Source organism: Mirounga leonina, unplaced genomic scaffold (assembly GCF_011800145.1).
Source record: "Mirounga leonina isolate KUSES-001 unplaced genomic scaffold, KU_Mleo_1.0 Mir_197, whole genome shotgun sequence".
Taxonomy (NCBI): Eukaryota; Metazoa; Chordata; class Mammalia; order Carnivora; family Phocidae; genus Mirounga; species Mirounga leonina.
In genome coordinates, this window is record NW_023270494.1 from 5,962,983 (window position 1) to 5,987,155 (window position 24,173).

The 24,173-nt window shown below is 55.0% G+C and overlaps 4 protein-coding genes across 4 annotated transcripts in view; 2 read left to right on the forward strand and 2 right to left on the reverse strand.

Annotated features, from left to right (window-relative positions):
- Positions 1–295: 295 nt before the first annotated feature.
- MIF4GD (MIF4G domain containing) lies at positions 296–4,229 on the forward strand. Its single transcript, XM_035026049.1, has 6 exons — positions 296–410; positions 1,340–1,471; positions 2,308–2,417; positions 2,599–2,754; positions 2,842–2,934; positions 3,471–4,229. The coding sequence occupies exons 2-6, from the start codon at positions 1,384–1,386 to the stop codon at positions 3,696–3,698; spliced, it is 675 nt and encodes a 224-aa protein (XP_034881940.1). The 5' UTR covers positions 296–410; positions 1,340–1,383; the 3' UTR covers positions 3,699–4,229.
- On the reverse strand, positions 4,134–7,614 carry MRPS7 (mitochondrial ribosomal protein S7). Its single transcript, XM_035026048.1, has 5 exons — positions 7,277–7,614; positions 6,552–6,743; positions 6,373–6,436; positions 5,493–5,660; positions 4,134–4,720 (listed from the first exon to the last, which is right to left on the reverse strand). Exons 1-5 carry the CDS (start codon positions 7,357–7,359, stop codon positions 4,499–4,501), a joined length of 729 nt encoding a protein of 242 aa, XP_034881939.1. The 5' UTR covers positions 7,360–7,614; the 3' UTR covers positions 4,134–4,498.
- A 39-nt stretch (positions 7,615–7,653) lies between these two features.
- Positions 7,654–22,748, forward strand: GGA3 (golgi associated, gamma adaptin ear containing, ARF binding protein 3). Its single transcript, XM_035026043.1, has 17 exons — positions 7,654–7,717; positions 13,739–13,823; positions 13,948–14,023; positions 15,370–15,468; positions 16,160–16,283; positions 16,366–16,469; positions 16,605–16,685; positions 17,034–17,171; positions 17,719–17,800; positions 17,906–18,022; positions 18,313–18,555; positions 18,925–18,995; positions 19,287–19,600; positions 19,825–20,048; positions 20,339–20,508; positions 20,682–20,792; positions 20,998–22,748. Exons 1-17 carry the CDS (start codon positions 7,678–7,680, stop codon positions 21,106–21,108), a joined length of 2,190 nt encoding a protein of 729 aa, XP_034881934.1. The 5' UTR covers positions 7,654–7,677; the 3' UTR covers positions 21,109–22,748.
- Positions 22,749–23,161: 413 nt separating this feature from the next.
- The window catches only part of NUP85 (nucleoporin 85), a 33,678-nt gene continuing 32,666 nt past the window's right edge, over positions 23,162–24,173 (reverse strand). The window contains exons 18-19 of the mRNA XM_035026045.1: positions 23,711–23,812; positions 23,162–23,341 (exon numbers count right to left, since the gene is read on the reverse strand). Of these exons, the coding sequence (XP_034881936.1) occupies positions 23,243–23,341; positions 23,711–23,812 (201 nt within the window). The 3' untranslated portion in view covers positions 23,162–23,242. The remainder of the gene's footprint in view (positions 23,342–23,710; positions 23,813–24,173) is intronic.

The window sequence follows — 24,173 nt, forward strand, 5'->3', positions numbered from 1 at the left end:
GTGGGGGGGAGGGTAGGAGGGGGAGCAGGCGGCCGCCACCTATGCGTTCCTGCCCCTCCAGCCACGCCGCGCGGCCCACCCAGGCTCCTCTCTGGATCCCGTTTTAACCCGAGCCCCGGGCGTGAGGGCGGGGCGGGGCCGCCGCCGCTGGCGACCGAGGGCTTCGGGCCGGGGAAGGTCCGGCGCGCCCGCCACGGACCTCGGGAGCCCGCGCGGCGAGGAGAGCGTCGCCGGGACTCCGGCAGGTGGCGCCGGCGAGACGGCCCCGCCCCGGCGCCGCGCTCGGAAATGACCTAAGCGGCCGCGAGGCCCGGCGGGTCGCTCCGGCTCTGCGGCGCGGCGGACGGGGGCGCGAGCACCATGCCCGCCGAGCGGCCTCCAGGCCCGCGGGCGCGGCGCCGGCCCGGCAGGTGGGTCCCGGCGCTCGCAGGGCACCGCACCGCCTCTCCGGCCCGCGGGACCCGGGACGGCTCCCCTGCCCCGCCCGGAAGGGCATTCGGGCTTGGGGAAGCTGCCCGGTTCTGGAGAGTCCCCGAGGTCGTCCTTTGACCAGGGAGGGGCTCGGCGTCCGGAGAGGGGACTCCAGCAGGGGCTGCCTCTGGGAGACGTGTCATCCGGCTCCCCTCTTCTTTAAGAGGAAGGCTCCAGAATGGAGCTCAGGAATTAGAGGAGTCTGAGTGGGCAAGGCCGGGTTTCTGCCGCTCGGGAGGCCAGTTTAACCAGCCCGTCCCGGGGAGAAGTTGGCCTGGACAGGAGCAGTTCGGCCCCGCACCCGCCCACACAGGCCAGGCCAAAGGTTGGGGGGGGGCGGGTTTGGGGACTTAGAAGGACTCTGACTAAAGCCGAGGGAGGGGTCGGGGCCAGGGGATTGGAACCCTGCTGGGACAGACTTCTCCGGAGCCCCCAGCCCTGTCACTCGCCCGAAGTCGTGCTGGGCCAGCAGCTTCCAGGCCGGTTTACATAGGCAGGGCAAGTGTTTGATATGCCCCTGTCCACACCCCCAGTGCAGCTCATCGCACCCCAACCTTAGAATCAATGGAGAATATCCCTGCCTACTATGGAGACTGGACGGTCGGCACGTTCACCTTTACGTCTCTACTCCCGTGTAATCCCAGAAGCTACAAGGGTTCCTAAACTGAGCAGCAGGTGCCTGGCTGGTGCCCAGTCTCCACCAGAAGCCAAGCTTGCTGGGCCCTCAGCCAACCACCCAAGGCAATGGACTGGCTGGGAGCACCTGTCCCGAGCGCTGGCCAGCCCTGGCCCGGGCCTGCAGGACTAGAAACCCTGACCCCACGCTGCACACCTGAGGCCTCTCTCCTTCACCTCTCCTCCTCCCCAGGTGCTGTCATTAGTCCCACCTCAGTAAAGAGCTGCTGGGGCTGAATGGTCATGGGGGATCCTGGTAGAGAGGAGTATAAAATTCAGTCTTTTGATGCAGAGACTCAGCAGCTGCTGAAGACAGCACTCAAAGGTGAGCATGGGAGCCCTCCTGAGCTGCAGAGAAGGGGCCTAGGGGACAGGCCTGGAGGCCTGAGCCTTAGCCAGGGAATGCCCAACCCTGTCCCTTTGCTTTCTGAGAATAAAAGTCAGCAACATCACTCTTGGACTGGAGGACAAGTTACATTTAGGCCAATAATTGAAAGTATGAATCATAGAGTCACCTCTCGGGCAGTAAAGCCATTTTTTAAAGTACCCATGAGAGCGGGGTGGAGCACAGAGAAGGGAATTCTCGTCTCCAGAGCCCTTGCATTGGCCCTGGCTTCTGTATTGCCACAGCAGGTGGTCTTGCATGTGCAGAGAGGGCTGACTTGGGACAGAGGATGGAGCATTCTGCTTGGCAGAGAAGATGCAGTCATTGTCCTGGATCAGTGCCTTCCGCAGCACTCAGAAGTTTGACTCAGCTAACAATTAGTAATGCCCATCACATGCCAAGCTAAGCCTGTTGGGGAGGCCCTGCCTGGCCCGCCTTGTCAGGTGTTCATGTGTGTATATTGTAAGAACACTTTCTTCCGTGAAATTGCTGTCAAATACATCGTTATTCAGTGCTCCTTCTGCAACCTAGTGCCAAGAAACACGTGCCCTAAAAAACTAGCATTCTTTGACTAGTCTCTAACGGCCACCTGTCCTGGCCATTAGTCGCCCAGTGGAGCTGCTCTGATGTATGGCTACTTCTGGTTATTTTCTGGTCTTTTAAAACATAAGTGTATCACAGGAGTGCTCTTTTGTAGAAACATCTCAAATCCTTAGAAGCAAGTGGAAACAAATGTGGTAACTCAGCAGCTCTAGACTCCCCAATCTCTACCCTAGATCCAGGTGCCGTGGACTTGGAAAAGGTGGCCAATGTGATTGTGGACCATTCTCTGCAGGACTGTGTGTTCAGCAAAGAAGCAGGACGCATGTGCTATGCCATCATTCAGGTGGGCTGGGACTGGTAGAGAAGCGGGGAGACACTTTGGAAAAGGCCGTGGCAAAGGGCAGGAGGCCTGGCCAGCAGGGCAGAGGTGGAGAGTCAGGACAGGAGGGTCCTCAGCCACCAAAGCTTGAGTGGGGGTCGCCATGGCACCGCCCCTGGCTCACCATCCTTTCCCTGGCTCACAGGCTGAGAGCAAACAAGCAGGCCAGAGTGTCTTCCGACGGGGACTCCTCAACCGGCTGCAGCAGGAGTACCAGGCTCGGGAGCAGCTGCGAGCCCGGTCCCTGCAGGGCTGGGTCTGCTATGTCACCTTTATCTGCAACATCTTTGACTACCTGAGGGTGAGGCCCCGGTAGCCACCCTGGGCGGCAGAGACAGCCTGTCTCCTTCAGCCACTCAGTGCTCTGGCCCCCGCTGTCCCCCCACAGGTGAACAACATGCCCATGATGGCCCTCGTGAACCCCGTCTACGACTGCCTCTTCCGGCTGGCCCAGCCTGACAGTCTGAGCAAGGAGGAGGAGGTGGGTGACCCCGGTTCAGACAACTGTGGAGGTGGGTGGTCCCTGGCTCAGCTCAGAACACCAGCACGCTGTCCATGAAGAGCATCCGAGAGCATCACTTCCCAGGGCAGGAGCCTGGTGGGGATACTCAAGGCCTGTCTCGGTTCCAGGACAAGCTGCCAGGCTTGGAATTTATTCAGAACGGAGAGCAGCCAAAACCTACAGGCTCAGAGGCTTTCTTCCCAGTAGGAAAGCCAACCTGTGATAGGAACCCAGCTGTGGATACAGATGGCCCAGAAAGAGTCAGGCCGGGTGCAGGAGGGGTAGGAAGGTGAGGTTAAGCGGCAGCTTGGAGACAGGCCCTGCATCCAGCCTGGCCGGCAAGACCTATGGCAAGTCCTGAACTTGTCTCCTTTCACCTAAGATGTGGCGAACACCCACCAGGTGGTGTGAGCGGGTCAGGAGGAAACAAGTGTGTGGGGCCAAGCGAGCTTGCCGCTCGAGCTCCCTGAATGGCTGCTGTGTGCCCCGGGGTCACCCCCAACTGCCCCCTGCAGGTGGACTGCCTGGTGCTGCAGCTGCACCGCGTGGGGGAGCAGCTGGAGAAGATGAACCGGCAGCGCATGGATGAGCTCTTTGTCCTGATCCGGGACGGCTTCCTGCTCCCAAGTGGCCTCAGCTCCCTGGCCCAGCTGCTGCTGCTGGAGATCATCGAATTTCGGGCAGCCGGCTGGAAGACGACCCCGGCTGCCCACAAGTATTACTACAGCGAGGTCTCCGACTAGGCCTCCGGTTCCCGCTGCGTCACCAGCAGCACCAGCCTCTCACCTGCCCCACTCCCTGCCCCTCCCAGAGACCATCCCTTCCAGACCCTCACCAGCTCCTGAGAGGTTTCCCACTTATGCAGTGGTCCTGCCCTGAGCACCTTCCCTCCCGGATTCAGGGACCTCAGGGACCGGGGAAGACACCAAACAGAGCTGCCCACACCATCCCATCGACCTCGCCCCCAGCACCTCCAGCCTGGGCCAGGCAGAGAAAGGCAGCCTCTAACACGCAGTGCACTGTGTAACCGCTGGGGCGACAGCCATCCTGGGGCCTCGGCTCCCCCGTCCCCATAGCTACTGGTGGGGTACTTTGGGATCTCGAGGGGCACAGCACAGGGCACACCAGAAACTGCTTTTTATACATTTTATACAAGGACCACTTCGGAAACAAACATATTATTTCCAGTCGGCTTTAGTAAATGGCAATACCACCTCACATGCAACACCAGTTCAGGGTGAGAATTTTCTAATAAACCTTTTCCAATATTAAAACTGCTTCCTTTCATATCCTCCCCCAAAGTTCTACCCCGAATTGAGGAAGAGAGGCTGGATGGACCCTAAGCTCCTGGGGGAAATCCAAATTGATACGTTCCCTCTTTAAAGGAGATGGGACAAGAAAAGCAAGTTCTAGCCCCCAAAGAAAGGCCTAACAAGCAATAAACACGTTGCTCCCCCCTTTAAAAGGAACTATTAGCCCACAAGGGTTTTCCACTGTGACAGCGGCTCCCACGATCCGGCAGCAGAGAGCCCCCAGCCTCCCTCTACCACCAGCGGTAGTGAGCCAGGGCACGGTTGGCCTCCGCCATCTTGTGCATGTCATGCTTCTTCTTGATCACAGGGCCCTGGTTGTGAAAAGCCTCCAGCAGCTCATGTGATAACTTCTCCGGCATCAGCATCCGCCGGTGCTTCTTCTCCCGGCACTCAGTGATCATCCACTTCATGGCCAAGAAGCGACGACGCCGGTCGGGAAGTGGCACAGGGACCTGGACGGGACAAGACCCCGGGCAAGTTAGTCCAAGACCTTGTCGGGGCGGCAGCCTCCTCCTGCCCTGAGCTCTAAGGAGTAGCCACAGGTTCCCTGTGGGCCAGCTCTGACAACACTCCTGAGGGGCCTGGCTTCTCTCTGAGGCCCCCTCACCCCTGGGTGCCCTCAGTGTAGCAGACCCAGAGGCATTCATTGAGCAAAAGCTCATTAGGCAGAGACCTCTCTCACCTCTAAATGGAAGCTCAGCCAGGCTGATATGAGCATCAACTGGGAAAAGCCCCATCAAGCTGGGGTGACTTAGCCAACTCAGATCAGGGGTGCCTAAAAACAAGACCCTCTTGTCCACAATCATTTGCTAGACCGCCACTATATGCCAGGTACGTAGGGACACGCCAGACCCTAGGCATACAGACGTTAACAAGTCTCCACCCTTATGAAGCTTACATTAAAAATCAGAAGCCGAGAACACTGGCTTATGGCAATAACACAGAATTAAATGCTGAGCCAGAACCTCGTTCAGTTCAAGAAATGGCAACGAAACACCAGTTATGGGTCAAGTGCTACTCTAGACGCTGGTGTACAAAGATGAGTTATACACAGTCCCTCACCACGAGAAGCTGACAACTTACGACACAACATTGTGGACAGAACCTGCTCCCGATAAAACTATCAATCCTGGCCCAACTCTGGGCCTTCCCACTCCTAAGTGCTCCCCAACCCACCACCACCAGCTTGTTCCATGGGTGGGGAGCCCTACTTTCCGGGCTCACCTGGTAGAAATGGCCACCTCTGAGAATGGGCATCAGCCCTATCACAGGCTCACAGTTTTTCAGTGCTTGGTGGAAGATGGTGTAGGGGTTGCGCTCGATGGTTGCCTGTTCCTCGGCAGAAGCAGCATGGTACTTCTCAAACTGCTTCCTTTTCACAGCTTCCAGAGTCTGCAAAGGGATACACTGGAAAATGCTGCCCCAGACTCCCTAAAGGGTTTATCCAGCTGAGCTAATACCTTGCCCTTTCCTCCTCTGTCATCCTGTTCTTCTATAACAGTGTGGCCCCTCTCTTGGCACCTCTAAGGCAAAGTTCTTAAATGCCTCCTCTTTCCTGGAGGAGGACCAGGGCAGTAGACGGAGATTTGTGATTGGGGGAGTGCATGGTGGTTGCTGACTCCTGCAGGACTTCATTACAGCCGCCACCTCCACCCATATATACGGGGTCATTTTTTTTTTTTTCTCCAAAAAATTTTATTTGAGACAGTGCGAGTGAGCATGAGTGGAGGGACAGAGGCAGAGGGAGAAGCAGACTCCCCGCTGAGCAGGGAGCCCAGTGCAGGGCTCAATCCCAGGACCCTGGGATCATGACCTGAGCCGGAGGCTGACACTTGACTGACTGAGCCACCCAGGCGCCCAGGGAAGGTAATTTTTTTTTTTTAAGTAGGCTCCATGCCCAGCGTGGAGCCTGACATGGCGCTCGAATTCATGACCCTGAGACCAAGACCTGGGGTGAGATCAAGAGTTGGACGCTTAACCACCCAGGCACCCCATACAGGGAAGGTAATTCTAATGGCAGGTATATGAAGCTGTTCTTTTTTTAAGCTAAACTGAAAGAGCCACGGACAAAGACGTAAGCAAGGAGACAGGAGAGACGTGTTACCTGCGTCATGAGGGATCTGGCCAGTACTCTGTTTCCTCCTTTCATCATCATGTTGGTGAATTTACTTCAAGGAGAAAAACAAAATGTTTAGATTTCCCAGGCTCTATCACAATCCTTACTGTAGACCCTCCCTGGTACAGTCCCAGTCCATGGAACAAAAGTGTTTGCTTCCATCTAACCTGATCACGGGGTCTTCAAACACAGAGCTTGTTTTCGCTGCTGGGGCAGCTTTGATAAGCTGAGTCTTCCTGAGTTCCTGTTCATACTTCTCCTCCTCAGTCAGCTCGGCCAAGGCCTTGCGGTAATACTCCTTGTCAATCTGTGGATCCCTGTATTCAGGACCATAGCGGCTCCACCTCACCTGGGTTAGCCTGAGAGGAGGGAAGAGGAAGAGGCCGGCAAAAGCTGACTCCACAAGTGAAAAGGCTTGACTTAACAATGGGCCTGTTTGCCAACCCGCCGACGAGTGAGAGCGGCACGGAGACCGCTAGGCAACCCTGAACAATAATTCTGGCTCTTGTCCTAAGAGGTGGGTGGGCCTCCCCCAAACAGGCCAGGGAAGTCTCCTCCTCGTCCAGTGCCAACGGTAAGGCGAGGTTCCTGAACCTCAGGATAGGCGCCCCGCCTAAGCATCTCGCCCCCCGCCCCCCGAAAATCCCAGCTCTGAGCTCTTCGGTTAAGACCGCGCTTTCAGCTTCGACTCAGAACCCCACTGGGCTGGGGACAATCGCTAAGCCTTCACACTGGCTCGAAGTCACGCAGCCAATTCAGAGGCTTGGACCGAGGTATCCTGGCCCCCAGGTTCTCTCCGGGTTCCTGCGCGTTCTGCCTATAGCCCTTTCCTTCCCTGCAGGTCTCTCCGTGAAGTCCCAAGCGGCACCCCAGCTTCCTGCCGCCCTCTCACCCTGGAAGCCGCGGGACAGCCCTCCGCAGGCCCAGCGCCAGGACCGACCACCCTCGCGCAGCCCTCACCGCGGGGGCAGCCATGTTGGCTGGCCACAAGGACCCCACGAAGGCTGCCCTCGGCGTGCCTGAGCGAGTGACGGGAGACGGGGGGAAAAGCTCCGCAGGGTCCTAAATCTGTGCGTCACTCCATTAATCCGGGCGTTAAGAGTCTCTCACTCCGAGGTCCAAAGGCAAGAGTCAAAAGGAAACATTCGGCATCTCATTTTCCGCCGCAGCCTGACGCCACCCTCGGCGGCGGCGCTCTCTCTTCTCAGGCCCCCATGCAGGCCCCGCCCCGACTCGTCTCTCACAGGTTCTCGCGAGGGTTGAGGCCGCTGGGCCGGCCCGGGCGGCTGCAATATGGCGGAGGCGGAAGGGGAAAGCCTGGAGTCCTGGCTGAGTGAGTAGCCGCGGCCGCTTCTGTCTGCCCTAGAGCCCCCCTGCGCCCCTCTCCGCCCCACCCCGCCCTCCTCCGCTCCCAGGGGCCCGCGGCGGCGTCGCCTGGCAGCCGCGCCTGGGCTCGCCCTGGCCGCGAGCATTCCGCGATCACGCCCCTTCCCCAGCAGGGCGCCCGGGCTCCTGACCGGCGCTTCCTCCCACTTCTGCGCGCGGCGGCGTGAGCTCGGGTCCGGCCCGGGCTCCGGGGAGGCGGCAGCCAGGTGCTGCCGCCTGGCATGGCATCGGCGATTTGGGGAGATTGCGGTGGGGCCGCGCGCCGCCGTGACTCCGGGACCCCTGGCCTCAGTCTTAGTCGAAGGGAAAAGCTGCGGATTTGGGCTGAAACTCCGGGAGCGGTGGGTGCCGCTGAGCATACACACACAGCTTCAGAATTGCGGCCGTGTATTTGAGAAGTGTGGCCGCCTCGCGCAGGCAGAATGTTTGAAGTGAGAAGAATCCAAAAAGGGATAAAGAGCAGCTCTACCCTTTTCCTGCAGTGCCCAAGCCTCGGTGATGTCCGTGTTGGGGATACACACACTTGAACATCTTAACGAGTCATTCGTAGGTACCATACTCTGAGCAAAGCAGAGGAGCACAGCCTAGTGCTGTAGTTATAGCGGCCTATTGCTCTAATTGCTAATTTATATTGCTATTAAGGAAACACGGGTTAACCTTGTTAGCACATAGTATTCTGCTGAAAGGTTAATAAGTTAACTTTCCTGTGGGCTTAGAAGAGGCCCCTGGAGTCCTCTAAGTGAAGGCAGAAATTGGACAGAGTGATAAGACAGGATGCCTAGAGAGTGCCTTGTGCAAGATCTCTTATTTACTGGAGCCTCCAGGCTGTTGGAGGTAATGGCTGTTTCCTCCAATGGCCTGACCTTTCTTTTCTTTTCTTTTTTCTTTTTAAGATTTTGTTTATTCATTGGAGGCACAGAGATAGAGAGAGCACGAGCAGGGGGAGAGGCAGAGGGAGAAGCAGGCTCCCTGCTGAGCCAGGAGCCAGACATGGGGCTCGATCCTAGGACCCTGGGATCATGACCCGAGCCGAAGGCAGATGCTTAACCATCTGAGCCACCCAGGTGCCCCTGGCCTGACCTTTCTTAATAAGAAACCCCCTGCAGGTGGTTGAACCTAGGTTACCTTTGCAAAATTTGCAGTTGCAGGCAGGTCACAAAGTCCTCTGTGTGCAGGGAATTGTTCTCCAGGGAGCTCAGAGTACCCTAAAGACATTCATTTAATTCCTTTATCAAGTATCCTAGCGAAGCAGGTACTACTGTCACAATTTCACAAAAAGAGGACACACTGGCTAATCACACCACTTACCCAGAGCCATCCATCCAGATATAACTACGCTGGAATCGATTTGATTCATAGATATTAATGGGGACATTGGAGTAATTCGACCTAAGCTGAGTTTTTAACTGGCTAGGTTTAGAGTTATATTTTGTTTTTGTTTTTTTAAAGATTTTATTTATTTATTTGAAAGAGAGAAAGAGAGAGCGAGCACATGAGAGGGGGGAGGGTCAGAGGGAGAAGCAGACCCCCTGCCGAGCAAGGAGCCCGATGCGGGACTCGATCCCGGGACTCCAGGCTCATGACCTGAGCCGAAGGCAGTCGCTTAACCAACTGAGCCACCCAGGCACCCTAGAGTTATATTTTGAAATAGGAGAGGGACAGACCTGTTTTTGAGGGAGAGTGGAAATGAGTGGGGCAATGGGATGGTATCTGTAGATAATAGAGCTGAGACTGGCCTTTGATCTTTCCCATTGGTTAGAGTGACATTAGGGGCGGTGTTAAGATTCTTTCCATTCTTTTTTTTTTTTTAAAGATTCCATTCTTCTCCCTTGTTCACCTTCACAGTTCTTATGACTTATTGGTGTGACCTTATCAATCAAATGAACCAGTGTTTGGGGTTTAGCATTGTTTTAGTCTAGGTCCTTGTCACTCCATGGTTTGCCAGAATTATTATAGAAGCCTTTGCTGGGCCCGGTGCCTCAAGTGTCTCCCCACCTCCCCTCCGTCCACTTCTGTGTAATCGGGTCGTTCCATTGCTGCACACCTACTGCCACCTCTTTGTGGCTTCCCAAGAGTCTCCTTGCTGTGCCAGGTCAGGTGTTCTTGTCCCCCCGGCACACACTAATCTCCTTCCCTTTGCTCAACTAAATGCTTTAAGACCCATCCCAGATTCTCCTTGCCCACAGACTGTCTCTTGATGACTTCAGCCTTCTCTGAAGTCCTCTTGTCTCAATCAGTCCATAACAAATACCTACTCTATGAGGTATTATGAAAATTAAGTTCCAGCTGTCTTTGCCTTCAGTTTGATGAAGATGATGCTGGGGTGGATAAAGCATTCTTAAAAAGATACAGGTACAGGGTGAGCGCTGTAAAGTGCTCAAATGCAGACAGTTTCTTTAGGAAATTGGGGGTAAGTGGAATGGAAAGATGATTCTCTCAGTGAGGAGGTGGCAGTCAAGCCAGGCCTTGAATGCCCAGAAGACTGGGGACAATTGGCTAAGAAAACACTAGACAGGGGCGCTCAGGTGGCTCAGTCGTTTATGTGTCTGCCTTCGGCTCGGGTCGTGATCCCAGGGTGCTGGGATCAAGCCCCGCCTTGGGCTCCCTGCTCAGCAGGAAGCCTGCTTCTCCCTCTGGCACTCCCCCTGCTTGTGTTCCCGCTCTTGCTGTGTCTCTGTCAAATAAATAAATAAAATCTTAAAAAACGAAAACTGGACAGTGATGTAAATAGAGCAAACCATGTTTGGGGCATACAGGAACAGGTGTTTGTCTGGTTCAGGCAGAGAGCTCCTGTAGGAGTGTGGTGGGAGAGAAAGCTGGGAAGTTAGAACTAAATTCTGGAAGAGCTTGAATTCCAGCCCAACAAGTTTAAATTTCAACAGTTATCAGGTCCCCGTTCTTACCGTAGCTGGTGAAGTCAGTGTTTTAGGAGGATTAGTATAGGGGTTTTATATAGGATGGCAAGAAGCAGAAGTTCTGGAAGCAGGTGAAGAAGTAAGCAGGTGGGGTGGGGGTAGGGGTAAGAAAGGGAGAGATTTAAAAAGACGTTGAGAAGGAAGGGACCCTGGGTTGCTGGAAGTGGGTGAGAAGGAAGGAGTCAGCAATGGGGGTTCAAATCCAGATGCCTGGGCGTGGGGGCACAGCGAGCTTTTGAATGATGGCACCATTTATAGAAATGGGGAAGTCAGGAAAGAGAAGTAATGAGTTTGTTTTTAAACTCATTTCTGTATCAAATTATATAATTACACTCAAGTTTTTGCTCTGGTTATTTCGCACAAGTTGCATCAGAAGAACATAAGCTCCCCAAGGGTAGGCTCTGAGTCTTGGATTCTTTATGTAGTCCCACCATGGCCTAGCATGCTGTGTACTTCGTTTTCTTTTAGGTATATTATTGATTGAATAGTATCGTACGGTATAGTTCACCTGTGTGCTTAATTTCCTGTGGGTGCTTAACAAAGACTTGGTGATAAAGTCTCTTTTAATTCAAGACCCTAGCACTGAAGGCTGACCCTTTTTTTTTTTAAGATTATTTATTTATTCATTTATTTGACAGAGAGAGACACAGCGAGAGAGGGAACACAAGCAGGGGGAGTGGGAGAGGGAGAAGCAGGCTTCCCGCCGAGCAGGGAGCCCGATGCGGGGCTTGATCCCAGGTCCCCGGGATCATGACCTGAGCCGAAGGCAGACGCCTAACGACTTGAGCCACCCAGGCGCCCCGAAGGCTGACTCTTGATTTCTTTTCCATCCTGTGTTCTTGCCTCTGCTCATCTCTAAGTCATGTGATACATAGAATCTGTCGTCTGTGAAATGTCTGAGCCGTGTTGGGCTTGGGTAGCCAGGGCTGCTACTGGAAGCATCCCTACTTGACCTTTTGAGGCCCCACCACAGTCAAGGCTAATGATGGAACTAAGCTGAAAATGAGAGGAGGGAATCTAGAGGCACAGACACATAAGAGGATGAGGCTTTCATGAGAGACCTGAAAATAGAAACCTTGAGTCAAGAGTAGAGCCCAGAGCCAGATCTAGAAGGTGGGGCTTACAGGGGAGGCTGTGGTATCACCTCTGTGCCAGGTGATGGAGCATGTTGAGTGGGTGGAAGGTTGTGTGCATCTGCAGGAGGGAGGCAGTGGGCAGATGGAGAGATGGAATCACCTGGAATTATCCCCAGAACTTTCCTCCTGTTCCTGAGGGTGCTTGTGGACTGGAGAGCTGGAGTAGATGCTCAAAACAGGGACTGGGCATTGCTGAAACCAGGCTTTTTGTGCCCATGTGTAGGCAGAGAGCTCCCTGCAGATTTGCAGTAGGAAGGTCTATCAAGATGGGACTCTAGAGAAGTTGAGCACAAGTGAGAAGGAAGTGGGCATATTCCTGGGAGCAGAAGTGCTGTCGGAATTAGGAGAGGCCTGGGGAGAGCACTTCCGGTGAGCGCCCGTTGCTTGAGTGCGTGGGGGGGCAGGCGCCTCCATGCTGTCCCCTGAACCTCCTTTTCCGGTTGCGTGCAATACAGGCGAGCGTGTTACTCCTATACCACGAGGTGTGTGACTCTTCTCAAAATAGTAATAGCAATGGGACGGGTATGGCCCCTCAGACCACCCTATTTTTTGTATCCTTCAGCCTCTTGATGTCATGTGAGAACTTTAAGCATCTCAAATGATAGGGATTAGTAACAAAGCTGCGCTAACACCTGAGAATATATCAGACAACTGATGGGAGAAACACGGGGCTTCTGGAAGGTGACAGCTTGTAGGTCACTGTGGCAATAAATAGCCACTCTTGATAGAATTAATCTTGCTTCCCTCTAGCTTGACATTTTAAAGGGCCTGCTAATTCTTTTTTCAAGATTGAGGACAGACATTTTTCCTTTTCCTCCAAATATGAACCTAGACTGTCAGAATCTTCTTGCACTCGGCGCGGAAACACTGCAGGCCTTCCCTCTGCCTCAGGGTGGCGTCTGCTGACTTCTTGTGCCTCAGAGCCCCGTGGGGGTGGGGAGGATGCTGGGAGCCCTTGTTAGGATTTGTTCATGGAGCTAGTGATTTTTAATGTTAGGAAAAAGGAAGTTAAGAAAACACAGTCACGAGAAATCAGAATTCAGGAACTTCTCCAACACCCCTTGTGTGGAGGGGCTTTTTCAAGCTTCTCTTGCTCTGCTTTTGGCGCTGGGGGAAATCTGCAGGAGCATGGGTATTTAAAAGGGATATACGCCTTCAGCCTACCATTTGTCTTCTGAACTTGAAGCCCTAAATTTAGCAAACAGCTTGAGAGTGCTTTCTGGAAGAGGCAGACTCCCAAGATGTGAATCAGATATGGGAACACGTTTAACCACCCTCAGCGGGGGCCGTCCTCCTTAGCACGGGCTCTGGGGATAACAGGGGAAGGAGGACCCACACCAAAATTTAGGAGCCTTGACATTTAGCACCTGGATTTTAATCCTTCAGTGATCCTCCCCCTCCTGCCCCTTCCTCCCTCCCTCCCCCCCTTCTTACTCTTGCTAAGAAAATAACATTTAAAGCATTAAGAAAAGTTAGGTCTTGAAAAAGTTTTTGAAGGGTATGTAGGAAATAAGTTTTTTAAGTATGTATGTTTTTTTATCAAGTATCACCTGGTTTTAGTTTCTCTAGGAGACACTTCTTGCTCATCGCTATTTGCTTAATAGCTTATTTTTATATAACTAGAGTTATTTATACCTATTGGTTATATTAAACATTTTTACAGGTATCTTTGAAGATTTTTATTGTTTGTGTTTATAAGTATTCTATTGATGGTGGTCTACTCTAAGCTTCACAAGGCTGAGAATTTGTTTTTCTTTCATTTGTGACTTTCAAAATACTAGACTGACCTGTTGACGGTTTATCAGAGAAGAAATTTGGAAACAAACTTAGCTTCACGTCAGTGCCTAAAAATTATTGGAAACCCTTCCATTATGTCCTCCTTTCTAACAATTGTCCTCCACTTTGCTCTGTCCCAAGATAAGGCCACCAATCCTTCCAACCGCCAGGAGGACTGGGAATACATAATTGGCTTCTGTGATCAGATCAACAAAGAGCTTGAAGGGTGAGTCTCAAAGCCACTGGGACAAGCGGGAGAGAGCTGAGCAGAGAAGTCCAAACTGGCCAAGGAGGGCCAGCCACGTAGCCCCAGGGTCAGTGCCTGAAAGCGTGGTCTGCTTGTCCCCCAGGCCGCAGATCGCTGTCCGATTGCTGGCCCATAAGATCCAGTCTCCGCAGGAATGGGAGGCGGTCCAGGCCCTGACGGTAGGTTGTTTCACTCTGACTGGCGAATTTTAATGAGCCCAGGCCTTTCCTCACGTGCCCACTGGGTTCTCTGAGGTTTTCAGGCCCACGTCCTATGGCAGCTCAAAGTCCTTTGATACTAGAAATGTCCGGAACGTGTTCCGAAAACTGCCCCACAAGCGTGTGTGCCCTTGTGCAAGGCGCCGAGGCTGCAGAGAGGCCCGGAGTGCAGTCCCCGCCGGTCCGGTGGGAGAGGCCGAGTGGCTGAGCGAGGGAGCCGGAGGCCGGGGCCCTGAGCCCAGGCTGGAGCTCTGAGGCGGCTTCTTGAAGAGATGCTGACAGGGCTGTCTTGCCGGTTAAGAGTCGGCCAAGTAAAGAAAAGTGTGGCGAGTATAATTTGTTCTGTAGCTAAAAGTAATGCTAGTTCCTATTCAAGGCATCACACCGACCGGCGGATCTTAGCGTTTATTCAGACTGCGAGGATTCAGAGCGCAGACGTGTCCAGAGGCCTCCCAGGGGTCTCCCCTGACTTCGTCCGGGTCGTGGGAAGGGCGCTCAGGTGGCCCACGTGCACACCTCTGTCGTGTTCACTGCAGAGCGAAGGCCTTAAAACAGTGGTTCTCAGCCGGGGGGTGCTTTTGCTTCCCAGGGGACATTTGGCAGTGTCTGGAGACACTTTCGTGTGTCACGTCGTGGGGTGCTCCTGGCATCTAGCGGGTAGAGGCCAGGGATGTTGTAGACATCTTCTAATGCACAGGACAGGCTTCCACAACAAGGAAGGAGTGGCCCGGGATGTCAGTAGGAGCATGGTTGAAAAACCCAGCTCGACAGAGTCAGAAGCCAAGGGAGGGAACATGGGGGTGGAGCGCTCCTTGGTGTAAACCCCAGGCACCAGGGCCACGGGCAGCACAGAAAACTTAAGGCAGTTTTGTGTGCCCCAGAAGGAAAATCAATGGGAGCAGGAGGAGGGAAAAGATCATGTCGTCAAAAACGAAAACCGTTGAAACATCATCTCCCATCTCCCCACAGTGTGGATCAGCTGGTGGAAAGAGCCCCAGACCCGAGTCAGAGAAACTTTGTACCTCTGAGGGCGGAGGGTTGCAGGCAGGCACCTTCTAGGACAGAGACGCACTGTCTTGGTATCTGGGTCTCAGTATTTCTTATTTTAGTTCCTGTTCAGCTTCCCCGGGAGAGCTTTGCAATTCAAGGGACAGGAGGTGTCAGTAATCCTGTTGCCCCGACATTCCCGGGGGCCGTGCACACCGCTTCCTGCGCAGTTCCTTCCTCGGGTGAATCGTCACCGTGACCTGTGTGCAGGCTCCGACCCAGACCACCCGCACTGAGCGCCCCCCTTCATGTGGCTGCAGGTGCTGGAGGCGTGCATGAAGAACTGTGGGAGGAGATTTCATAATGAAGTGGGAAAGTTCCGGTTTTTGAATGAATTAATCAAAGTCGTCTCTCCGAAGGTCAGTTGGGCAGTCTCCGCATTCTAGGAACTGCTCTGTGTTCCTCCCCCTCTCCCGTCTCAGTGGCTTCACGGTGCACCCACCAGCTCCACAGAACTGTTTTTAGGCAGCTGTCTGTGTCCTGTCCTTAGGGGCTAGGCCCTGAGGGCTGCAGGGGGGCCAGAGGCCACAGGGACGGGCAGCCCTCTGATGATCTCTGGGCCTGAATGTGAGAGGTGATGCGGCAGCAGGTGGGCGGGGGGGGGGGAGGCTCCTGGGGACAGAGGTCACTTGGGTCTATCTTACGTGGATCTAAGGAGTTAGGCTCAGCTGCTCAGCTTCTGTGGCACGCTGGTGTGGCTTTTAAGCTCTGGGTGCCACTTAAAGCACAGGGAGCCATTTTTCACATCTGAGACATTCTCATTCATTCCTTTGAGAGAAAATGCCATTGTTTCTGGGAGATGGCGCATGGAAACGCAATAGCAGGCTCCCAGCTCCCTGCCTGACCACGGACTGTACCCCGGAGAGAGCTTTGCCACGGGTGGTTTCCTCCCCTCCCTGCGCCGTGTCCCACACCCCTAACACCGGGTTTGGGGTAGGCCTGAAGACTGGAGCTAACTAGCAACTTCCCATTGCTGTGAAGAGAGCGTTCCCACGGTCTCTGCCTCCGGATGGCAGTTATGAGGTTTTCCCATTTCCTTTTGCCTCTTAGTACCTGGGGGACAGGGTGTCTGAGAAAGTGAAGACCAAGGTTATCGAGCTGCTTTACAGCTGGACGTTGGCCCTGCCAGAAGAAACCAAGATCAAGGATGCTTACCACATGTTGAAGAGACAGGGTATGTGCCTTGCTGTGTGAGGAAGGACATCAAGGTGACCCCAGCGTGAGCCAACGCTCTGCCCCCTTGTGTTCCCTGTCAGGCATCGTGCAGTCTGACCCACTGATCCCTGTGGACAGGACACTGATCCCCTCTCCACCACCTCGTCCCAAGAATCCTGTTTTTGATGATGAGGAGAAATCTAAGGTAAAGCACACCCCAGCCAATAGCATCCTCGGGTGAGGTGGTGGCTCGCTCAGTGCTGCAGGAGCTTTGGGTCCTCTGTGGTCTCCCCAGGTGGGGTGCTACCTTTCCCTTTCCCTTTGGTACCTCCTCTTCCAGCTTTTAGCCAAGTTGTTGAAAAGCAAAAACCCGGATGACCTACAAGAGGCCAACAAGCTCATCAAGTCCATGGTGAAGGAAGTAAGTGGGCCTGGGGCCTTGGGGCGGAGGAACCCGTGACCACAGAGCCAGAGTCCCTTCCCCTGTCGTGAGGCCAGAGAGCGGGAGGCGCACTGGAGCTTCCGGGGAGAATGGATTAGAGGAGCAAGTGTGGACGGGGCCAGTTGAGGCGGGGGGGCGGGCCATTATTTTAAAAGAAAAACTAGATTGGGACTCAGGCCTTACGGCTCCCAAGAACCGCACATTAAAAGGAGCTTCCACTGGGACTAGTGTCTGCCCCTGTTCTCTGGTGCGATCCTTGCTGTGGGGCGTTCGGGGGCAGCGGATGAGCCTAGTTAAGCTTTTTCTCCTTGATCGTCATTGATGTAGGATGAGGCGCGGATCCAGAAGGTGACCAAGCGTCTGCACACTTTAGAGGAGGTTAATAACAACGTAAAGCTGCTCAATGAGATGCTGCTTCATTACAGCAAAGAGGATTCTTCGGAGGCAGATAAAGAGCTCATGAAGGTAGGCGCGTCCCCAGGAGAGCTGGGCTCCAGGAAGGGGAGGCAGCCTTTGCTCAGTACCTGTCCTGAGAGCCAACTCGCCCCACACCTGCTGCTCCTTATTAGTCAGCATAGCGACCAGGTCTGGGGGGGTACCCCCGCTTTACACACGCTAGGGCTTACCTACCCCGGAAGGAAGAGCTGTGTGTACGCCCGAGTCGGGGGGACTCTGCAGACCCACCCTCGGGGCTCACTTCTCTCGGCCCCACCTTCTGCCTCAGGAACGTTTGGGCAGAGACCCGGGTGCCCCTGACGCTGCACCTCAGCCCTTGATCACGCAGACGCTCTGGGTTCTGAGGCATGTGCTGGCCTCGGGGACAGGACGAGACCTACTCCCCTCGTCCTGAGCTGACGTCCTAGGTGCGGTAGCAGGCAGAGGCGTGCTCGGAGCCCCGTTCCGCCGGTGGCCGTGGCACTGGGGGAGCCCCTGACTTTCTGGACGTGGACGCTGAGTTAGATCATTGCAGGGGAACTTGTAGCTCTCACTTTTAGGTCTGGGACTCTTTCAGGAGCTGTTTGATCGGTGTGAGAGTAAGAGGCGGACGTTATTCAAACTAGCCAGTGAGACAGAGGACAACGACAATAGTTTGGGTGAGTCAAAGAGTAGTTGACAAGGATGACCCAGGAATTTGGATTTGGCCGGGGGGTGGGGGGAGTGTCATGGCCAGGAGTCAGAAGTACCTCTTTCTGCTGTAGGGGACATCCTCCAGGCCAGTGACAACCTCTCCCGGGTCATCAACTCTTACAAAACAATTGTTGAAGGACAAGTTATCAATGGTGAAGTAGCCACATCAGCCATGCCAGACGCTGAAGGTAAAATGTTCTAGTTCCCCATTTTGGACCCTTCCAGATCAGCCCCAGGCCCCACCACCCAGCCACGAGTGCTTGACCTGCACGTCATCCCACGGGGCCCGAAGGGATTCTAAGCCCTTCCAAGTGCTCCTCCAGCTTCCCAGGGACCAGGAGCCATCGGTAGGGTTTTCTTTGCTTGCTTTTCTTCAGTGTTAGTTAGGCTGGACGATGTACTCAGGGTTCTGCTTCCTGCTGTGCAGCCACTAGAGTGGCCCCTAATCATTCGTGTCGCCTTCCATTCGCCCCTCCAGGAAACCGCTCTAGGAACCAAGGCACTCTCATCGACCTTGCTGAGTTGGACACACCAAGCAGCTCATCCTCAGTGTTGGCCCCAGCCCCTGCCCCACCGTCCTCTGGCATCCCTGTTCTCCCCCCACCCCCCCAGACCTCAGGACCTGGGCGCAACCACTCATCCAGCCAGGCTGAGGCCCCCCCGGGACCCAGCAGCACAAGCAACGCCCTCTGCTTGCTGGACGAGGAGCTGCTCTGCTTGGGTGCGTCCTGGAGCGAGGCTGTGAAGGGCTTCTCCTGGTAGGGCCAGCAAAGCAGAAGGGCGTGTGGAATGGGGAAGAGGGCCCTGGGGTGCCCCATGTACTTAGCAGGGGTGGGAAAGGGGACTTCGGTATAAAGAGTCCGTTCCGTGCCCTCAGGCTCCCAGGGCAGTGTGCACAAACTCCGGAACGGACATGGTGGACTGAGCGTCTTGTTCTGCCCCCTGTCCCTTTGGAGGCTGCCTGAAAAAACACCTTGTCCCCACCTGTCACCCTTTCGTCAGCGACTTTCGTCATGTGATCCTTCTAGAGTCAGTGGGGCTGCCCAAGGCCAGAGTCCCTTCTCGTCACCATCGTCTTCTCTCTTTTCAGGCCTCACTGACCCAGCGCCCACTGCTCCTCCCAGAGAGTCCGCTGCAAACAGCCAGTGGCCCCTGTTCCAGGTAGGGGCATCACTGAAATGTTCGGCCAGTTTCACGGGCTTCCTCTTTCCCAGCTCATTCTCTACTGCGGTTGGCTGTGGTCTTGGCGGTCCTTACTCGCCCCAGCACTGCCCCAGGTGCGCTCGAGAACACGGATCCCACCCAACGGCAGGCCCGGGGCAGTGAGCTGCTAGTCCAGTGGGGTCCTAGTGGGCCCCCCAGCCAAGAGGGCCAGAGCTGGAGACCTGAAACCCACCAACTACAACAGCTCCTTCCTGCCCTTTGCTCACTCACACTTTCCCCTCCTAACAGAACGAGCAGTCGGACCTGGACTTCTGCAGCCCCAAGCCTGGGAGTGCTGCCTGCAGCCCCTCAGATGGGCCTCTTGTCCCGCCCTCAGCACCCTCTGCAGGCAGCTCCCAGGCCCCGCTGCCTTCTCCCTTCCCAGCTCCCGTGGTTCCAGCCAGTGTTCCTGCACCCAAAGCAGGCTCCTTCTTGTTCCCGACTGGACTGGCCCCGGCCCCAAAGGCTGAGTCCACAGCCCTCGGGTACCATGGCTCAGCTTTGGGCGATAGCACCCTCCACCAGCTGGATGCCCTTGATCATCTTCTTGAAGAGACCAGAGTGTAATGAGTGGGAAATGTGAGGGTGCGGAGGGTTGGGCCTGGGCTTGGCAGAACCGGAGGCAGCTCCGGAGGGCCTGGGGTGTTCCTTTTTGCTCTACTGATGTTAGAATCTGGAAACGGGTGGGGGTGGTAGTAAGAACCAGCCGTGCCATGGAGGACGTGTGGGTTGGCCCCGCAGCATCCCCTGATCTCTGACTTACCTTGTCCTCCTTCCTGCCTCTCAGGACCTCAGGCCTGGTGAAACCCGTCTCTTCCATCTTCTTCCCTGGGGCCACCACCTCCCCTCTGATCCCCACCAGCACCACTGCTAGGCCTCTCCTCCCCTTCTCCCCAGGGCCTGGCAGCCCTCTCTTCCAGCCGCCTGCCTTCCAGTCCCAGGGCAGCCCCATAAAGGGGCCAGAGCTCTCCCTGGCCAGTGTCCACGTCCCCCTGGAATCTATCAAGCCTAGTAGGTGTGGGAAGCTTGGGGTGGGAGGGTGAGGCGGGGCCCACAGCTTGCAGTGATATGGGTAGTGAGGGGTGGGCCCAGGCTGTCCTTGCCCAGGTCCCTAGAGCCAAATGTGACCGGCTTTCCTGCGGTCTCGGCCTCCGCTAGTTGCCACTGTGCAGTCATGGGTGGTCCTGACAGATTCTTTGCCAGCTTCTTTCAGGGAGCCTGCTGGCCACAGGGTCGCCCCGCCCTCCCCTCCGGGCTCTGTGGGGTTTCTCTTTCCACACCCACCTGACCTCTTCCTGCAGGCAGCGCCCTTCCTGTGACAGCCTATGATAAAAATGGCTTCCGCATCCTCTTCCACTTTGCCAAGGAGTGTCCACCTGGACGGCCTGACGTGCTGGTGGTGGTGGTATCCATGCTGAATACGGCTCCCTTGCCTATCAAGAGCATCGTGCTGCAGGCCGCAGTGCCGAAGGTACCCCTGGCTTCCTGAGGCCTCTGGAGGCAGAGGGTACCTCCTCTTGAGCCCCACTGTGTTGAGGGACCCCGAGGCCAGCAGGCAGCAGCATGTGTCCATCGTGATTCTAGTGGGCTTCCGCTCAGGGGCACCTGCCATCTCTCTTCAAAGGAGCTTCTCTTTCTCTCCAGTCGATGAAGGTGAAGTTACAGCCACCCTCTGGGACAGAGCTGTCTCCATTTAGCCCCGTCCAGCCGCCCGCAGCCATCACCCAGGTCATGCTGCTGGCCAACCCGCTGAAGGTGAGCGAGCACCGGGCTCCGAGCTGAGGCCCCGGCCGCCCCCAATCAGGCCCCTCGGCCTCCCCGCCGGAGGTGCCATGGTCCTGCAGCACTTGCAGCGTCCCTTCCCTGCTGGGGTTGAGTGGCTGAATGCGGACGGGGTGGTGGTAGTGGCACGGAAAGGGCCCCAAGGCCACACCTTAATACGCTGCCCCCTCCGTCACAGGAGAAGGCAAGGCTTCGGTATAGGCTGACCTTTGCCCTGGGAGAGCAGCTGAGCACAGAGGTGGGCGAGGTGGACCAGTTCCCTCCCGTGGAGCAGTGGGGTAACCTATGACCCCAGAGGACTCCGTGTCACCACACTGAAGCCCAGGCAGGCTGCCACAAGACAGGAGGGCTCCCTGGTCCAGTCATCCTCCACGTCCTGACTGCAGTGCTTGGAGCTTGGATATGGAACGGGCTGTGGGCATCGCTGCTGGGAGCCGAGCTCTGCTGTGATGCGCTCTCCCTTGGCCCCCTAAAAGGACCTGATTTTTGTCTACCTGTGTGACTTGAACTGGCCATGTACTGTCAGGGGTGGGGAGTGGCCCCAGACTCTGCACTATGGCCCTGGGAACATGGACCCAAGGCGGGAGCAGGCTTTTCCCCTCATGCTGGCATTCTGATGCCATGGGGGGGGAGGTCTCTAAAGAGACTTGGGACTCGCCCTCAAGGACCACATCCTCACACCCCTGGAGGCCGAGGCCCCCCATCACTACTCTCTGCTTCCCCTGCTGGCAGGCTCCTGCTCCCACCTCCAGGGAGGTAGGCAAAGCCCAGGGCTCCTGAACAGCCCTGGGCATTGAGTAAGTCTGTGTACTGCTCAATCTCCAACTCTGCCTTCCGTGGGCAGCAGCATCCTGGAACGGCCGCTGGGTGAGGAGTTGCGTGCTTGTCTCTGGTGGTGGCAGCCTGTGTCCTATGGACATCTCAGCAGGATGGGGAACTAGCCTGTTAGAAACAGAACTTGGCCTTGTGGCAGTCAAAACCAGGGATATGAAAGAAAATGGAAGAGAACCATTATTTTCCCTTCTCTGGAAGCAGGTACTCGTAGCTTTCTGGGGAAAGTGTGCCTCCTGCCTTGGGAACAGGCCATCCTACTCACTACCTCTTGCTTGGCATGAAATAAACTGCTCTTCTGCCCTTCGAGTCTCTGAAGGGGAGAACAACTCCCATCACCCTTTGCGTCCTCCTGCTTGGGCCTCCCCCTCTTCCCACAAGGTGGCCTGTGGTGTGGCGTATGTTCGGGAACTGGAGGCCTCAGCGTCAGGCAGATTGCACTAGACTTCTAGCCTTACCTGCTGCCCAGGAACCTTGACTATCCCCAGCTGCTGAGGGGCACGGCCAGTGAGACACGGGGTCTGGAGGTGGTGAGATTAGGGGCCATGCCTGAATCGAGTCACCAGACCCTATGGCTTCGACAGTGCTCAGCTCCAAAAAGCTTGTCCCAGTTGCTCCATCCACCAGGTACAACTGGGCCAGGGACTCTAGGCCTCACAGGGCACCAGGCAAGTGAGAATCACCAGCTGAGGAAAGGGCACACGGCTCACCTCAGCTGGATGGCACTGAGCCACCTCTGGCGAAAGGTGGCACAGACCACACTCCCTAATCCCTCCCCGCACTTCGCCAGGTTTCCTTACTCTAGCCCTTCCCCCTCCATCTCGAGCAAGCAGGTTTCACTGCTTCATTAGGTCAACAGTGAATCAGTTTCACTACTTAGGAAGAAATCCAAGAGCTTTCCAGAGACCGGCTGCTTGCAGCCCTGGGAAGGTTTGTGGGATTACTATATGGAAATACACCTTTATAATAAGCTTTAGACATTAAAATTATCTGAGTGTTACTACTGAGGTCACTGCTTTGTGACAAATGGCTGTATGCGGTATACCAACTCTGCTGCCCTTGTTTTGCTGCATGTTAAATAAAATCATTTCTGCCCTACTTGGAATCCTAATACAGACACCATCCACCCCACTGTGGGCAAAGTGCCACTTACAAATTCCAAATGTAGACAGATACCCTGGCATCACCTGAGGTTTTTGTTGATGAAAGTACAGGTTCCTGGACCTTTCCCTTTTCTAAAGGAAAAAACGGATAAATGTTCCAGTTGATTCTAAAGGCTAGATTTCAGAAGCATACGTAAACCACTGACCGCTCTTGTTTGCATTTCTAATGGGAAGGAGGGCACTGCACTCACCATCCTAACTTCTAGGAGTGGCTTTTTCTCTTGGGAGACAGGGAAACCAGTCCCATCCAAGGAAAACATAACAAGCACGTTCTCAATTTCTACCACCTCAAGTTCACAGGAGAAGCAGGGAAAACTCTCTAGCTGGACTCTAAGAACTTGCCTTCTATTTGGGGGGGAAAATTTATTTTCAGAAATATATAAACATTGCCATACAAAGGTGCCACCCTGAAGCAGCTCTCGGCTGGTCTCAGGAGCCTTCCAATGAGCCTTCTTTTATAATGGCCCGGCCAAGATTTCGTGCAAGAGCAAGTCTCAGCATTTCCAACTTGGTGTTCTCAACATCCTCCTAAAAGCAAAGAGAGCCAGCATGAGGTACAGCAGGAAGTGTTCCTTCTTTAAAGCTCTGCAAGGCTCTATCTGACCCAAAGGCAGACCGAAGGCATGTAACATTTAGTAGTAGCTTCCAGCAAGTTGATACGAGAACCGCATGCAAAGGCCCACTGCGACCAAGTGCCAGAAAAGTAGAGATCAGAACACCTAGAACCGCCCAGCTTCGTCCTAAAAGAAGTTGGGTGTGTCAATTACAGGTTAAGAAGTAACTCAAGAAGCATAAGTTTGTAAGGGGCCAGCGTTTCTGGAGGGAAGCAGGGGAGTCCAAGATAGGAGCCTTTTCTCATCGCCATTATGGAATCAACAATCTGAAAGCTAAAATAACCTGGAGTCGCTGAACGCCAGGCTCTCTCCACACTGGCCTTCTTGAGGCGAAGTCCTCTAGACATCTCATCAACTCATATGTTTGCTCTGCTGAAAAAACCACCTAGGAGAGAGAGGAGAGGCTGCTTTGCTTAGCTGCTCCCCAGCCAAGGGCTGCACTGGTTCGGACATGCGCCCAGGTTCAGAGCTGGCCTTCCGTATGTGCCCTCTGAAGGAGTGGGCTCTGTATATGCAACCCTGGGAGGCCAGAGAGCCCCTGTGCTCATTCCCAGCCCGTCTCGTCAGGGGCCCAGGCTGAATACTGTCCGCAGACAGCTGCCTCCTTTCAAATTAAGTAGCTTTTCTTGTGTAGATACTGAATTTCCAGAGTGGGCATTATGGGGGAATCCACACATACGTGCAGGGCCTGCAGGGCCCTACTTGGGAGATGACTTACGGATGTGCATCTACAACAGCTACGGAAT

What these genes read in the sequence shown, in the direction of transcription:
- MIF4GD (XM_035026049.1), top strand. Translation starts at nt 1,384, where the DNA reads ATGGTCATGGGGGATCCTGGTAGAGAGGAGTATAAAATTCAGTCTTTT. An exon ending in TGTGCTATGCCATCATTCAG is followed by an intron (nt 2,418 to 2,598) that starts GTGGGCTGGGAC and finishes CCTGGCTCACAG; the next exon opens with GCTGAGAGCAAACAAGCAGG. An exon ending in ACATCTTTGACTACCTGAGG is followed by an intron (nt 2,755 to 2,841) that starts GTGAGGCCCCGG and finishes GTCCCCCCACAG; the next exon opens with GTGAACAACATGCCCATGAT.
- MRPS7 (XM_035026048.1), bottom strand. Translation starts at nt 7,359, where the DNA reads ATGGCTGCCCCCGCGGTGAGGGCTGCGCGAGGGTGGTCGGTCCTGGCG. An exon ending in GCTGTCCCGCGGCTTCCAGG is followed by an intron (nt 6,744 to 7,276) that starts GTGAGAGGGCGG and finishes CCCTCCTCTCAG; the next exon opens with GCTAACCCAGGTGAGGTGGA. An exon ending in TTTGAAGACCCCGTGATCAG is followed by an intron (nt 6,437 to 6,551) that starts GTTAGATGGAAG and finishes TTCTCCTTGAAG; the next exon opens with TAAATTCACCAACATGATGA.
- GGA3 (XM_035026043.1), top strand. Translation starts at nt 7,678, where the DNA reads ATGGCGGAGGCGGAAGGGGAAAGCCTGGAGTCCTGGCTGA. An exon ending in CCTGGAATCTATCAAGCCTA is followed by an intron (nt 20,049 to 20,338) that starts GTAGGTGTGGGA and finishes CTCTTCCTGCAG; the next exon opens with GCAGCGCCCTTCCTGTGACA. An exon ending in TGCAGGCCGCAGTGCCGAAG is followed by an intron (nt 20,509 to 20,681) that starts GTACCCCTGGCT and finishes CTTTCTCTCCAG; the next exon opens with TCGATGAAGGTGAAGTTACA.